This window comes from Protobothrops mucrosquamatus, unplaced genomic scaffold, assembly GCF_001527695.2.
Source record: "Protobothrops mucrosquamatus isolate PMUCROS unplaced genomic scaffold, P.Mucros_1.0 scaffold914, whole genome shotgun sequence".
NCBI classification, from domain to species: Eukaryota; Metazoa; Chordata; class Lepidosauria; order Squamata; family Viperidae; genus Protobothrops; species Protobothrops mucrosquamatus.
The window spans coordinates 193,643-210,939 of record NW_015387165.1 but is presented as its reverse complement, the minus strand read 5'-3'; the positions used below and the strand labels follow the sequence as shown (position 1 = coordinate 210,939).

Genomic DNA, 17,297 nt, shown 5'->3' with positions numbered 1-17,297 from the left:
TTCTACTGGTTAATTGTTCTCACTATTAGGACATTTCTCCTTAGCTCTAGGTTCTTCTCTCCTAGATTAGTTTCCACCTATTGTTTCTTGTCTTGCCTTCTAGTGCTTTGGAAAATTGCCTACTGAGAATCAGTTTGGTGTAATGGAACCAGGCTAGGAACTGGGAAAGTAAGTTCTAGTCCTGCCTTAGGAATAAATTTGATTTTGATTTTTGATTTGATTTTATTAAATTTATACCCCGCCCTTCTCCCGGAGGACTCAGGGCGGCTTACAGCCAGTTTAAAACAATGGTACAGTACAATACAAAATTTAAAAAAGATTAAAAATAACTATTCAAATTTGGCCGCTTCTACTAAAAATTTAATTTAAAACCCCTTTAAAATACCCCTAGGCCAGTCCTGCCTGCTGNGAGGGGAGATCCGGGATCACCCGGATCTCTGGGGGCAGCTCGTTCCAGAGGGTGGGTGCTCCGACAGAGAAGGCTCTCCCCCTGGGGGTCGCCAGCCGACACTGTCTGGCTGACGGCACCCTGAGGAGGCCCTCTCTGTGGGAGCGTATCGGCCGGTGGGAGGCAATCTGTGGCAGAAGGCGGTCTCGGAGGTAATCAGCTGAGTGACCTTGGACCAATCATTCTTTCTCAACTCTGCAAAGCAGACAAAGACAAGCTACTTCTAAAATCATGCCAAGCTGCAGGGAATTGTCCAGGCAGTTGTCAGAGGAGTTTTTTTTTAAAACTGTCTTTAAGACAATGTAGATCTGGTAAGGCTAATGGTAAGATCTGAGCAACAATAAAGCAGTCTACCTATGGGTTTTTCCATTAATCTCTGGGGGTTTTAGGGAGGATAAGAGCTATCATTCAGGGATGCTTTAATTAATTATCCAAAGGGTTGAACTAGATGATCCTTGTGGTCCTTTCCAACTGTAAAATTCTAGGATTCCTAGACTATGGTCTTGGTCATGAACTTAATGTGACAGTGTTGGCCATTACAGTCACTTTGAGACTGACTACTAATAGCATAGTAAGAATAAAATAGCAGTGATGAAAAATCATGGCAGAATAACAACTTCCTCTGAACAATAAAGGTCAGGGGTAGTTATTGTGGCTCAACGGTTTTTCCAGTAATTTATTTTTACACAGAGCCAATTCTTTATGGAGTAAAAGTAATGGGAGTCTATTTCCATCCTCCCTTCTCACAAGCATATTCAAGCCAACTGTGAAATTACTTCTCCGTATCATAGACAAATTAAAAGGATCAATTATTACAGGCACAGCAAAAAGAAAGAACCAGGAAGATCAGAGAAATGTTTTTGTTTTTACATCCCTCACTATATTTTTTCATCTTTCTTTCAGAAGCTCTGGATGGGGTATGCAGCCCTTGCTTACAGTTGATTGGCCTGTACCACTGAAAACATATTATCATTTATCTTTGTTAATTTATTATTGTGCTAATTTCAGAAGTGGAGCTAATGCCAAATGTTTGGGCAAGCGCCACATAAAAGCATGTAGTAAAGAGAAGTGATGGTAAAAGTGGTAAACAATTTGGATGAAAATAATTCAGCACATCACTAATTTCTGAATTTGTTCAGGAAAAGACACCCATCTTCACGAGGTGTCATCAACACACCACTGTGATGATATTTTTTTTGGGAGATCACAAAACACTCATCACAGACATGTTCAGGCCACTTACCTTGGAAGACTGGGGGTGTGAGGTTTGGGTTTATTAGGTACTAAAGGCTTTGATTCTGTAGGAATAACTCCATGAGAATTTTGGTGCAGCTCCTGGGAAGTTCTTGAAGGTGAGGGATGTGGTTCCCTGAGAAGGGGCATCTGCTGATGATGATCCAAATGGCGGAGTAGTTCTTTTTCCCTGGTTTTGCTTTTGTGCTCAGCTAGTAATAAATCAAATCGTTTCCTCCGACCCTGTACAGCTCTTCGCTGAGTTAGGGAATGTGTCTACAAAGTACAAAATATTAAATTAGTTCAGGCTGTAAAAGGATCCTAGAAAGTATGCACACACAAGAGATTTGAATGTGCAAAAAGGATTAGATTCTTCAGCAATCCACTAATAAAGCACCAAAGGCCCACAATTTACTTATTTATTTGTATCCCACATATCCAACACACCTTCCTCCTCCTTATCCTGCAACAACAACCCTGTGAGGTGAACTGGGCTGAGAGAGAGTGACTGCCTCAAAGTCCCTCAGCCAGCTTTTATAGCTAAGGTAGGACTAGAATTCATGGTCTCCTGGTTTCTAACCTGGTGCCTTAACCACTAGGCCAGGGGTCTGCAACCTTGACAACTTTAAGACTTGTGGACTTCAGCTCCCAGAATTCCTCAGTCAGCTATGCATAGCTGGCTGAGGAATTCTGGGAGCTGAAGTCCACAAGTCTTAAAGTTGTCAAGGTTGCAGACCCCTGCACTAGGCCAAACTGGCTCTCTCAAATGGATGGATTTTATGTGCCTTTAGGAAAATAAAGCCCACGGGATATCGGGGAATCCTAAGGAATGTCTTGCATTTGTCCCCACTGTAGCAATATTGCAAGATAATGATTGGCCCAAAGTCAGTGTATTTTTAAAACTGAGTGGACTTGAATTTGGATCCTCCTGTTGTAGTTCAATGCCTTAATCACTACTTCACATTAGCTCTGACTAAGCAAAAAACCTTAATTATTTTATAGTACCACTCAGGACCAAGCATGTATACATCATGTAATTTTTACAAAGTCTTCTAGATTAACCTTGAGTTTGAGGTGAGTGCTAAAGGAAAAAAAAGGTTATGGAATAAAAAGAGAGGGAAATATCTATTTTATGTAGCAGTCCTCTGACCTGCTGTAATAGATCTAAGTCTGTCTTGCCTGACTTTCTTATGAACATATTATGGCATTTAAAAATAGCATTAAATTAATAAACTATAATCATACTGTGTTTCTTACCTCATGATAAATCAAATTCATTACATGTGGCAGTTATATACAGTATAAAAGTGTTCAAAGAGCTCACATTTGCTCATGTCCCCATATATCTGCAGTGACTACACAATCTCTAAATTTAGAGCCTGATCAAGCAGAAATATTGTAATGGCATGCATTTTTTTCTTTGTTGTGCCTTTGAGTCAGTGTTAATGCCTGGCAACTGCATGGACAAGTCCCTGCAGTTTTCTCATCAGAAATAGTTTGGCATTGCTTCCTTCCCAGGTCTAAGAGAGGGACAGGCTGAAGGTCACCTAGCTGGCTTTGAGCCTAAGGCAGGACTAGAACTCTCAGTCTCCAGGTTTCTAACCTGCTGATTTAACCCACTACATCAAATTGGCTCTCTAATGGTATGTGTTAAACATAATTAATACTGTGTAAGAAACGGATATTATTTGTGACTGGCTAGGGAATTCTGGGAATTGAAATCCATCTGTCTTAAATTTGCCAAGGTTGAGAAACACTGTTCTAAACTATTTAAATTGTTTCCACTGTTGACGATTGAACAGTTGCCCATATAATTAATGGGTGTTATGATTTAAGAATTACTTTTAGCACACATAATAATTATGAGGTAGTACATGTGGAATACCTAGTTTTACTTACAAATTCAAACTAAGAAAAGTAAAAAATTCAACATAAAGAATGAAATATTTATCTAGCAATGGATGGGAGAAGTATGAATGAACCCCCAGACCAATTCTCACCTGTATTTTTCACTGGCATTACTGAAAACACCATTTTTTCTATGTTTCATGTTATTTTACGAATTTATTTCTTTTAATGAGAATTCAATGTATACATGCCACATGTAAGTTCTTTTGGTTGCTGTTGCTTAATGTTTGGCTTCAGCTTTAAAAAAACAGATTGCCAGGAACTGAATCTTGTGTCACTGGCCATAACTTTTTACAATATGTTAAGCAATCTTATAGATGCATCTGCATAATTCAAATATATTTTCACAAGGCTGTTAAATTTTTTAAAAGTACTCAATCAGCCTATGCTGAAGTTTCTCAGGTTGTTTTTGCAGGTTGTTCAAATACACTAAATTACTTTGGATGTATAATCCGGGCATCTTACCTTGCATGTTAACGACCTGGTACAGGGTTTCTTGGTTTCTGTGTCAATGACTCCGCAGTAGATATCAGGATCAAATTCTCTCTCTATTAAAGGCAAGGTAAAAATGTCAAATTTGGACCATATTGGTTTGTGCTAATGTATAATTAAACCCCAAATTGTTTTCAGCTTTCATATATGTTACCATGTAGCTATCAATAAGATTGGATTTTTTGGTTTTTTAGAAAACCTGATTAAATCTGTAACAGAATTTAAGAAGGTAAAATTCACATGAAGACTCCCAATTAGTAGATACTCTTCTTAGAAAAAAAGAGTAAAAAATAGCAATTAACTGAGAGTTAGCATTTGTAAAAGTTGCATCATATTGCAACAGTGCTACTGTTGCCACAAAAATATTCTATGTTCAGCTAAGCAGGTAAGAATGTCTTTAATGATTGTAGTACTACACAGAGTACGTATGAGTTAATATATCTTTGTACAGGTGCATCTACCAAATGTTATTGATAAGATGAGAGTAAATCATTCTAATTCCAAAAATACTGAAGATTCATTCGGTAGGACAATATCTGAAAATAGGCTGTGCCTTTCTGCACAATTGTACTATTTGCTATTATATATACTGTTCCCCTATTATATAGAAGACTAAACAGCATTGCAGAATTCATGGACAGATTACAAATTTGTTGAAATTTTCAACATAACAGCCCCTTGAGACATAAAATCAACTCAAAGCTTATATTATAAAATTCAAATCCATGTGTGCTTCTTTTTATCTTAACTACCAATATTAATGCTTTATATTTGCATCGTTATTATGATTACATGCTTTATACCACAGGTTTCAAACTCGTGACGTCACGTTTCTCCCATTGCTGCCAATGGGGTGGGTGTGATTTAGGTGTGGCGCATCCGGCCCGTGGGCTGGCAGCTTGACACCCCTGCTATACTATTGGCTAGGATCCTTTAAGTGTGACCACAGAATATGTATGGCTGATTTTTCTTTTCAAAAGTGTGTCAAAAAAGCTATCAGAAGGATTCACAATAGGGGAAGGAGCAGCTATCAGAAAAGGTGAGATGAATAGCACACATGCAGATCACTTCACGTGACACTCTGGATTCTGGTTAATCAAAGATGGCAATGATTAACTTTTCTACACCATTTCTAGAGTTCAGGATACCTTCAAACATGTACATTTTACATTTATTATAAAAACGCATATGCCTTTTTTTTAGTTTAATATTCTACATTGACATACATTATAAGAATTACCTGACAGTCTTTTGTGTAAAAATTTCCTATTATTTGTACTCTCGTCTTGTTTCTTTTCTGTATATGGAGGCACAGAGAGAAGACTTTTACCATTCACTATCTGTCCAGGGGAAGGCAAGGGTGGCTTTGGTATTGAGGGATTAAGGCCAGTCTTTATTGAGGAGCTCACAGTAGTAGAACAGGTTGGACCAACAGCAGGCTTCAGTAATGCACCATCTAACTTTGGATGTATTTTTTCCATTTTGACAGATGGAGTCATGCTAGTAAAGAGGAAATATAAAGCAAGGCCATATGTAATTGTTGTACAGTAAATCCTTGCTTACACATAATTTAATACTCAGTACACCCCAGTTTAACTGTCCTTCTGATTTAAACACAAGACTTCACTGCAGAAACAACATGGGTCTGGGATATGGAGGGATTTTAAGAAATAAAACAGGGAACAGACGCTTCAAAAGATTCTATTTTCTGTTCAAAATGAGCACATAAATAACACAATTTCTTAATGCTTATCTTTCTATGCAACCCAGGGCAAGTCAGAGCACTCTGACATTATTCGAGGTCATATCCTTCCATATCCTTCTTCTTCCTCTAGAGAAATTCTGGGTAATTGACTGTCTGAGAAAGGGTGGGTTGTGTGTAAAGTGAAACCTTGCCACATGGTATTGGCTAGGCTCCGAACAGAAGATAGAAACACACGTTATGTGTATGAAGAGGCTTTCCTTTTTCATTACAATGGAAAAATCTTTCAGGAACACTGGCATTTCATATTCCATTTTCTAGAAGTGGGAATGTATCATGACAGACTATCTCCGAATTGACAAGATTATTTCTGGAGCACTGGATCTGGGTCAAAAAGCAAGCTGGTGTGATCTCTGCACAGCTCTGGTTAATTATGTCATTTTCAACCTTATAAACAATTCCACCTTTTTCCAGATCTACAACTTGTTACCTGATCTTAGTTTTCTTATTTTTTGGCCACTATGTTCTAGGTGACAGACCAATGGTGCAGACTTATTATTTGAGGAACAAATCCCTCTTTTTCTTCCTCCTCCTATGTGATTTTTCCTTTCCGTTCTGTCTCAGCATTAACTGTACTGTTGTGTTCTGTCTGCACCAATTTTAGGGTTAGCCACTACTTTATTTAGTAATGACTTGCAAATCCAGTGTCTGCCTTGGTTTAATAGTTCCTATTAATTCTTAATGCATGTGTACAGCCCTACAATGTTACTGATCAGGGGAAAAAGAGAGAGAGAGAGAGAGAGAGAGAGAGAGAGAGGAAGTGTCATATAGAAGGGCATCTCTCCCAAATCCTAGTTTATAGTTGAAAAATAACCCAAGATCAAAATAAAATATTGTGTTTAAAAATTGACACAACACAGTTAGAAACAGAGTACTTGTCTCAGTGCTAAGCTTTTCGATTTTCAGAACAAAGGCAGGTAGAAATCAATAAATAACTCACATTTTGTCATGGAGACCTTTGCTATGTATTAGGTGCATTGGCCTATTGTTTCCACCAATTGGCAGCTTGTCTTTGGGTGATTTCAATAATTTTGAACTAGATGAGGACGATGCACCTGCCCCTCCACCACTGGATGAGCGATTGCTCCCTCCTCCGCTGCTACCTTTACTTTTTGAAGACAGAGATGAATACAAGGAGAATACTGAAGAGGAAGGAGGTGTCAGAGGTGGCTTGCTGGAGGAGCTGTGTCTTCTTTCTGGGACAAAAAACAAAAACAACAGGAAAAAAATAAAAAGACACGTTAATGATCACACAATACACTGTGATAATTTCCTCCAAATTATTTCCTATTTCAACGTAGTTGGGTTGAAACCTCGCCTTAGAGAGGTCTCCAGGATCAACTTCTGTTAAATATTTACAATGTGCTGTCGTGTCTGCTTCGTTTTACGCATTCCAATTACACGAGTCCTTATTGCCAGGGCCTTCTGCATCAAGACTATGTAATCCACCTCTTTCTGTGGGGGATCCTGGCTTTAAAATATTTTCATAACGGGATACTTTAAAAGTGAATTTTGGTTATAACAATGAACTGGGAGGTTATACAAATTAGAGCATCTGGGTATAAAACGCCTGTTAATTTATATCAGAAAGTTTCTACACTGGATAATTATTTTAAATTTAGTCTGCAACTACTCGAGCCTACAACTGTAACCATAGGGTTACTGTATTGAAAAGGTACCTAAGTAGGTTATAACTTCAATAATTATACTGCTAACAAATATTTATCATAATGAAATTAATAGTGGGTAAGAAGAGATTATTTGAAAGTATGAGCAGACAACTATCATCATCCCTGACTTTTGGGGTAATCGAGTACAATATCTATCTATTGCTGTTGGGAAGGACTCAGTAAGTGTATTTAATATGCCATGTCTGGCTGATTGCATGATGAACCGTAATAATAATAACAGCAACAGACAGCAAATGCCACCTCTGCAAAGAAGCTGAAGAAACAATGGATCACCTGGATAGCTGCTACAAGAAGAACACACAGATTGACTACAGCCTGACAAAGTAGCAACAATGGTGCATTGGAAGATCTGCAAGAAATACCATTTGTCTACAAGCAAGAACTGGAGGGACCATAAAATAGAGAAAATAATAGAAAATAAAGAACCAAAGTGCTCTGGGAGTTTAGAATTCAGACAGACAAGCACCTGCATCATAACATCCCAGACTTTACAACTCTTGATAAGAGGGACAAAAAAGTTTGGACCTGGCAGTACCCAGAGTCAGCAGAATAGAAGAGAAAGAATTGGAGAAGATAACAAAATACAAAGATCTGCAAACAGAAATAGAATGACTGAGGCAAAAGAAAGCAAAACTAGTACTTACTAATAACAGGCGCCTTGGGTGCAATCCCAAAAAAACTGGAGCACCGCTTGAATGCCATCGGTATTGACAAATTCACCATCAGTCAATTGCAAAAGGCAGCTTTACTCAGAACAGCTTAAATCCTGCAGTGATACCTCTAATACATTACACATCAATATCTGCCTATCCGAGGTCCTTGGAAGGACTTGACAGGTGTCTAAAATGCCAAATCCAGCCCAAACATCAGGCTAACTGTGAAACAAAACATAATTCCTACCACTATTGTTAAATTGACAGCTAACAAAATTCATTCACACAACTTCACAGTTTTAATACCCTGAGATATTAAAAGATATTTCAGTTTAGACAAACAAACCATGCTTTTTGATTATAATCTTACTTTCTAAATAACTGTTCCCAATTTTTCTCCTAATAAAAGTGATATAAATATTTATTAAGTCCTTTGGGATTTGACTATAAATGTCCAAAATGAATAACATCTACTTGGTATACCATTACTCCTAGATGGTGGCATATAGGTGACAGTATGCTGATTTACAAGACAGTTTACAGATTAGCAATCCAAGTCTATATAGAGTAGCAAAAGCAAAGGTGGCATAGTGGCCCAAACGTATTAGTTTCCTTCTATGATAGAAGTTGAGAATGATGACCTTTTTATGACTTGTGGACTTCAGCTCCCAGAATTCCTGAGCCAGCATGCTTGGCTCAGGAATTCTGGGAGTTGAAGTCCACAAGTCATAAAAAGGCTATCATTCCCCACCCCATTCTATGAGTAGAGAATATTTCAAGTTAATCAGTATAGAGTTGAAAGGGACCTTGGAGGTATTCTAGTCCAACCCCCTGCTCGAGCAGAAGACCCTATACCATTTCAGATAGGTGACTGTCTGATCTTTTCTTAAAAACCTCCAGTGATGAAATACCTACAACTTTTGGAAGCAAGCTGTTCCACTGATTAATTGTTTTCACTGTGAGGAAGTTTCTCCTTAATTCCAGGTTGCTTCTCTTCTTGATTAGTTTCCACCCATCGTTTCTTGCTTTGCCTTCTCTCATGCTTTGGAAAACAAGTTGACTGCCTCTTCTTTGTGGCAGCCCCCAAATACTAGAATACTGCTATCATGTCACCCCTAATCCTTTTTTTAAAGTAAGTTGCCTTAATTAAACTATCACTGGTTATTAACTTAGCAAAAAGTGTCCAAAAATAGCCTTGACTGACAAAGCTAGGATGGGCAGTTAAGGTCAATCCCTATTAAATCATCTTGTAAGATCACTGTGCACAGACTTCAAATATAAGAAGAAAAAATGGTAAGGAGCATGAAATCAAGAATATTTTTGCAAGAATAAAAAAATAGGGAGGGGGTTTAATAAATGATGTTGGTATGAACTGGATTAAGTTTTATGATTCATTCTCCCCCCCATCTAATTTCTTCCGTTTACTATTTTTTACTCCTTTTCTGCAAACTGTGTAACATTATCTCTCAGAAAGGAAATAGTATATGATAAATTCCAGGATTGGGGTATACTATACCCATTGATATTCCAACTTTTTTTGTAACTTATAAAGAGCTCCCTTCTTAAGTAAGCATTCCATAAGATAATTACTGCATTTACAAAAGTATGAACTATGCAATATATGTGGGCTTTAATTCCTAAATTCTTTCCTTCTACAAAGGGTAACAAACTAAGGTATACAATGTCCTTTTATAATAATGGGGTTTGTTAAGATATAATTGGAGGCTCTTAAAAATTCTGTACTACTTGATGTAGCTAATGCTAATGCTAGTCATGACAAATCCTTTATATAAAACAGAAAAAAATGCTGGTAATTTTCACATTCTTAACCACTGTATACTTGGCAAATCCTAAATCCTAATACAAGAAAGTTGAAAATAGTGCCCGATTCACCGGGAAGTTACTATTATTTTGTATTTTGTCATTCTTATATATGACTCTACATAAAAGAAGTATTGATTGAGATATTACTAAACACCAACATTTTCATTGCAAATAATTCTTATGAAAAATAACCTTTTGATTGGCACATCTGTAGGTAGCTTTATCAATAAACCAAAACAAATTGGAGGACCACTGATTCTATGGCTACTGCTATCCAGAATCATAAATGACATAGGGAAAAGATGGGAAAGGGGCACAAGAAATGGAGGACGTAGATATATTATATTGTATTGTATTGTATTGTATTGTATTGTATTGTATTGTATTATATATTATATTATATTATATTATATTATATTATATTATATTATATTATATTATATTATATTATATTATATTATATATAATATTATATATAATATATATTATATTATATATATTATATTTTATTGATTAATCCAAAAAGATAAATATATATTGCTTTAGCGCCTTTTTCAGGAGCTATGAATTAAACCAAATAAACATAAAACACATTCAGTATCAAGTCATTTGAAAGGAAAAAATTATTTGGAGTGTAAATAGGCATCCGTGTAGCATCAGCCAACCCCTTAAAGCCATATTTGAGTTAATGGCAGCTATGTGCACACTCTTGCTCCTTCCAGATCACTGCACAACTCTACTTATTACTGGATAACATCCTAATAAAAAACAACACATAAACAAAGCCATTTTAACAGTATAATCTAGTCCACTCCATAGTATCATCAAATGTCCTATTTCAATCTGCAAAACATAGGCTTAGATTTTATTTCTGCAACCACAGGTAGTCCTTGACTTATGACCACGATTGAGCCCAAAATTTCTGTTGCTAAGTGAGACATTTGTTAAGTAATTTTGCCCCATTTTATGACCTTTCTTGCCACAGTTGTTAAGTGAATCACTGCAGTTGATACGTTAGTAACAAAATTGCTAAGTAAATCTGGCTTCCCCATTTGACTGCTTGTCAGAAGGTTACAAAATGTGATCACAACCGTCATAAATACAGTAGTGGCCAAAATTGTGGAAACCTTTTGGGAAAGGGTATTTTTGAGGTTTGATGGCTAATAACACCATGGAGTAGTACCATAAAATTATATATCAATGGAAAGATAATTTAATGAAGAATGTAATGCAACAGAGTTTGTTCAATTACCTGTACTGTATTCTATGAAATGTTATAGCCAAATAACCAGAAAAAGGAAGCACAACTTGCTTAGGTTGATATCAGGTAGCTTTCCTTCATCTGATTGTAGCCAATGAGCATGAGTGTTTAGAGAGCCAATCAGGTGTCATCTTGTTTTGACAATGAGCCAATCAGATCACAGTAGGATTCAGTTATTGATGTCATGTATTGAAGCTGAGAGGACATTTGTCAGTGTGTTATGTGATCGCTATCAAGCTGGTTGGGTTTTTTCCCCCTTTCATTTAGTGAGCTTGTCAAACGTAATAAAATTAAAGTAATGGTTAAAGAGTTGACTGGTTGCCCAGAAAGCGATGCAAAATAGTATTATTAAGTGAACAAGGCTACAGTTATAAAGAAATTAGAAGAAAAATGGGTGGAAACTTAACCAAAGGTGGCATTTCTACTGTACACTTTTCCCAAAAGGTTTCCACAATTTTGGCCACTACTATATTAGTCAGTTGCCAAGCGTCTCAACTTTGATCATATAACCATGGTGAATGCTGCAATGGTAGTAAATGTGAAAAACTTCAGTGCCATTGCAACTCTGAATGGTCACTAAATGAATTGTTGGAAGTCAAGGACTACATGAATCCTTCTTGGCAGAAAACTTACATATTTCTGATATCAACTTGGGATGACTCATCGCTTTCACGAATGATACTTTCTAAGTCACTGGTATAATTGAACAATGATTCAGAGTAAACATTAACAGCAAGAATTAGAAACTCACAGCATGTATGTTTTAACTTCAAATTTATACCTAAATCTTACACTCTTACCTGGGGAGGGAGGGAGTGGAGAAATCTTTTTTTATTATGGAAGCAAGTCACTGTAATAAATGTGCAATAATTTTAGCATGTAAGCCTTACTTTGAAGCACTAAAACACAATTGGATTTATTCTGTATTAAAGACAGGTAGCAATGCCATGAAGGTTTAAAAATATAATTACTTATGTTCAGCCTAACCAACTAATTATAATTGAGATTTCATTGCAAGAAAAGTATTGTTTCTGTTGTAAATAAAAAGGCCTGAATTTACTATATTTTCATGTATATTTATATCGGTCCATTGAACTGAAAAAGAGTTATATGTGATCTTAACTGCTAAAGTTTATGTTTATTAATACACTGATTAAGTAGCACTCAGATTTCAGGGCAAAAAGATTTACTAAATGCAAAGTAATTTTATTTGTAACTTTTGCTATTTCTTTTACAACAACTTCCGCTTTTATACAAGCACAGATTTCAAACTTCTACAAAAGTAGGTTTAAAAAAAGCAAAATCTGAACTTTGATTACAAGTGCATTTTAATCACAAATATGACGAACAAAATAAATTCAAAATTTTAAAGCACTCAAAAACCTTAATCTTAGAATGGTTAGCATCAGATTTATAAACACACATTTTTACTAGATGGTATGAAAACAAAAAAAACCTACTATGTTCCAATAACTGCAGTGCAAACATCAGCATTTTGTCTGAGTTAATAGGAAACTCAGCTCCCGTCTGCTTTGAACTTTGGCCAAATTACATTTCAAAATGGCTAATGTGGGCTGCTCGCAGCAGTTAATCCCTTATTTGAGATTATCTACTCTGATCAACTAACTCTGCAATGGCTGTCTAACTTCACCGCTATTCAGCCTTCCACATGTGGCAGAACAAGCAAACGCCAGAAAAACATATCAAGTGTAAATTCTCTTTGCTACATGTCACCTTAGGTACAGAACTATACTAACCTTCTGCAAACTCCATTCAGGACTGGGCTTCCTGCCAAAAATGTCTTTCAAAAAACTGCACTCAAAAAGTTAAGCACTGGAAAGCAACTGTGTTTTGTTTTCTCATTGATAAAATATGTGATTTGCTGCACAATTGCTTCCAAACTTTTGCTTAATAAAATAGGTTTGCTTACGAGCTTCAAACAGACTCGCGTTTTTAGTTTTATGTAACATTTGCTAATACAGTAATGTGCATTTGAGTCACAAAGGTCCTGGCAGATAACTATTAAAACAGGGATGTGGAATCTAATTTTATCTAAATGGGAATGTGTGAGTAAATTCCTCTGCTAGAACAACCTGCCAGAGTTTGAGAAGGCTGTTCTTCAATAAATCTACCACGATAATTACTTACTGTTCCAATTTTATGTTTCTTTAAAATTGTTCACATATTATTAAAATATCTTGCCATAAAAAGCATAATAAAAATTTCATGCAACACTAAATTATCAAACCTATTTAATACAATGTTTTATAATAACAATAATCCCTTATAACAAATCTTCATAATGGTCCTATAAAATTACTTTTATCTTCTGATAGTAAATTCTAATATTTCTTTTTACCAGACTAGTTATCTTATTGGTACCTTCTTATCTTATATGAATACTGTTCCTTCATACTAGCACTCCTATGTCATAGCTGTAATCATTTTGCCACAAATGATTACTAGGGCTGTGTGCACTTCAAAAACAATTAGGAAGAACTGCTTAGGACCTCATACAAGTACAGCACCTTCAGCAATTCATTAAAAAAGCTTATCTTTTTCCAGCTTATCTCTACTCAAGCCTGAAACATGTTGTGGTTGCTACAAGAACTGCATTAATTTTAATGAGTCCACCCCTTAAAAGCATTGGCATTTTTAACAGGCTTATTTGAGAGAAAAAAATCATGAGTGCTGTAATGAATAACAGAGAGATAATGTGCCCACACAAAGTCCAAAGCATTTAGTCCAAATGTTTTTGAAGAGTGCACACAGTATTCATCAGTAGCTTATATAGAATTCATTACTATACCAGGCTGCTCAGAAATCTGCACACAAATTCAAGGGAATACAGGTAGTCCTCAACTTATGGCCACAACTGAGCCCAACATTTCTGTTTTTAAGTGAGAAACTGAAATTTAGCCAATTTTTTTAAAAAATATTTTATGCTGTAAAATTATCGCAAAGCATTTTATGACATAATTCAAGATATCATAAAAACATTTCCTGTGATCAACTCCTGGTATTTGTGCTATACAGGTTTAATATGGGCTACTTGCATCTCTAAATATCTCCTTGAATTTTAAAGAATTTTTCAAGTACATTAGTACCATTACTGAGACAGGCAGGCAGGCAGAAAGTCTAATGCTTACAGCCGGCTTCCCACAAGGAAATTCAATGGGAAAGCTGACAAGAAGTTGGCAGTCACTTTCACCCCACTGATTTTTTTGACTCTTGTGGTCATTCCAAAACTCTATTTAGGTCAAGAAATATATGACCCAACGGGGCACACTTGTCTAGTTATTTATTAAAGTGTATGCTGCCCCTCAACAATTCTGTACTTCTATTAGTTCAGAGTGTGCAAGCCCTGGATTAATTTTTGTACTAGAGCAGGGGTAGGCAACCTTGGCTCTCTTATGACTCGTGGACTTCAACTCCCAGAATACCTGAGCCTCATAAAAGAGCCAAGGTTGCCTACCCCTGTACTAGAGCAATCAATAAGCCCCTCCTCGTAAGAAGCAGAATATATAAGAACATATATATTCTCCCAACTATTCTCCAGATAAAGCCTAGTTGGCTTTAACATGTGGCAGCTCGTACTGCATATTAGAGTTACACTAAAGATTAGCACAAGAGCAAGAAACATAAAAATATACAATCTGACAATGATATTTAAGAATATTTAGATTAAATGAATGTGGGGTTAAATTAAATGGGGTTTACATATGGAAGAAATCAGGTGAAATGAATAGGCCCCTTTCACTGGATTTCCAGTGTATCTCAAAGGATTTCTGAAATAACAGCAGAAAAATATGCATTTCTCTACATTATAGCAGAAGATACATTTTCTTTTTCAATTTTTGTATCTCATGTAATAGCTGCTTTAATTTTGTGGATAGTTTCACAGTTCTACAGCATCGTGTTTAAGCAGTTTTAGTCCCCTAGCATATTTTCTAGCACCCCTGCCAAACTACAGTTTGATTAACTCAAGGCTCTTCCAGAATAGTGTTTGCCCATGTATGTGTGTAAGTGTGTGTGAGAGAGAGAGAGAAAAAAAAAGAGAGGAGGGAGGGAGGGAAGGAGAGAGAGAGAGAGAGAGAGAATTGGATATTATCTGCTCTTGCTAAAAGACTTTTTTTCTTTGTAAAAGTAGGGTTAAGCTAGATACCGTCTAGTAAAATCATTGCAAAATTCTGTGTGCGCTTACTGTAGGCCAGGGGTAGGCAGCCTTGGCTCTTTTATGACTCGTGGACTTCAATTTCCAGAATTCCTGAGCCAGCGTGGCTCAGCTTGGAAATCTCTCCCTTTCCCCTCAGCATGGCTGGCTCAGGAATTCTGGGAGTTGAAGTCCACGAGTCATAAAAGAGCCAAGGTTGCCTACCCCTGCTGTAGGCTATATCCCTTGCTCCAGAAAAATTTACTGAGTCTCACTAAAATAAATGTTGCAAATATACTTTACTCACAAAAGTTCACAGTTCTAAAGAATTAACTTTTTGAGACTTTAAAGCTTCAATATTGTATTAAATATTCTTAGTACTCTTGTCCCAGGAGCTATATATCATATAGTACAGGGGTCCCCAACCCCCGGTCTGTGGACTGGTACCGGGCCGCGGCATGCCAGCAATGGATCCGCACAAACAAGCAAAGCCCCATCCGCGAGATGCAGACAGCACACAAAACCATGCACTCTCCAGTCCATGGAAAAACCTCTCTCCACGGAACTGGTGCCTGGTGCCCAAAAGGTTGGGACCTCTGATATAGTACATATGAACCGCATCAATTTTATTTAAAATTACTGAAACTCTGAGAATTAATTTGCACCATAAGCATAAAGCTTTTGCCTAAAGTTTCAGTTAAAAATGGACTGGATGCTGTTTTAATGCGGTTAAAAACCAAAGTATCTAGCCAAAGGCAGGATACCATACTTGTCAGAAAGGTGCATTAGGTGTTTAAATGTTGCTGTAGTAACATTTATTTATAATTACATTCTACGTGATTCTCTGAAAGCAATACCAGCTATCCATATTTGGCTGAACTTCAGGTCCATAGAAAAGCTGCAGATCAGAAAAATCAGAGGAACAAAAATAATATTCTGTGTTTGTTGCTGCTGTATCTAAATAACTTATAAATCCTCCCTAGATGTTTTGATATGTACAAAACCATAGAACACTTCAGTGACAAAGGCTAGATATTTCACCACTAATAACTGTAATACCACACACACACACACACAAACTCCAACTATGTCAATTCCATAACATAATTGACAAACTAGATGAATCAACAGTTGTCAAACAATTGAAATGCCTCAAACGTCAGTGTCATGTACTCATTTTGAAGCTAAGGCTGGTTTTGCTCAAATTAATCTCTTGCCTAGGAACATTATTGTTGAAGGAGTGGCAAAATCTGGGATTGGAGTCAAAAGAAGAATCAGCCTAAAATCTCTACGTTCAACCCCTCTTGAATTCTGTTAACTCTTATCAAGTGCCAAAATAGTGCTAACTCCTAGTTGACTAGTGTCTATGGAGAGTCTCAATCATCCAAAAGAAGCTTCTTGGATGAGAAGCAAAACGTTTTCAAGGAAAAACCAAGGAAGTCCTTTTGAAAATCACATTTGGGACCTTAGTTTACTAGATTCCTGTGCATGGGCATGAACCAAAAAATCAGCTTAATTGAAACTTAATGGTGTGGCCCTGATCTTTATACAACTAGAATTGAAAAAGCTTAATTACAGAATAATCTTGAAATAGGACTCTAGTTTATTTTGAAAATGAACATACTACTCAATAACCAAACGTAGGCAGCGTGGCGTGGAGGAAGCAGGTAAAAAAGAAATCATAAAAATGAAAGACATCGGCTTAATCATGAAAGGGACATGAGAGCCATGGTTTCCTTTTCGGTATGTGTACATAATATATTCAGTCTGAAAATAAATCAGATTTTATATTAGCTCTCAGGTATAATTCCACCATCACTACCACCAAATCTGTTATGCTGTCTTACTGTGGCAGGTGTGTTTGTTCTTGGG

The 17,297-nt window shown here is 36.6% G+C and overlaps 1 protein-coding gene across 1 annotated transcript in view; it reads right to left on the bottom strand.

Moving 5' to 3' along the window:
* The window catches only part of ATXN7 (ataxin 7), a 61,990-nt gene that overhangs the window by 6,747 nt on the left and 37,946 nt on the right, over positions 1-17,297 (bottom strand). Inside the window, exons 4-7 of the mRNA XM_015819395.1 lie at positions 6,784-7,039; positions 5,322-5,581; positions 4,055-4,137; positions 1,692-1,957 (exon numbers count right to left, since the gene is read on the bottom strand). Coding sequence (XP_015674881.1) covers positions 1,692-1,957; positions 4,055-4,137; positions 5,322-5,581; positions 6,784-7,039 — 865 coding nt within the window. The remainder of the gene's footprint in view (positions 1-1,691; positions 1,958-4,054; positions 4,138-5,321; positions 5,582-6,783; positions 7,040-17,297) is intronic.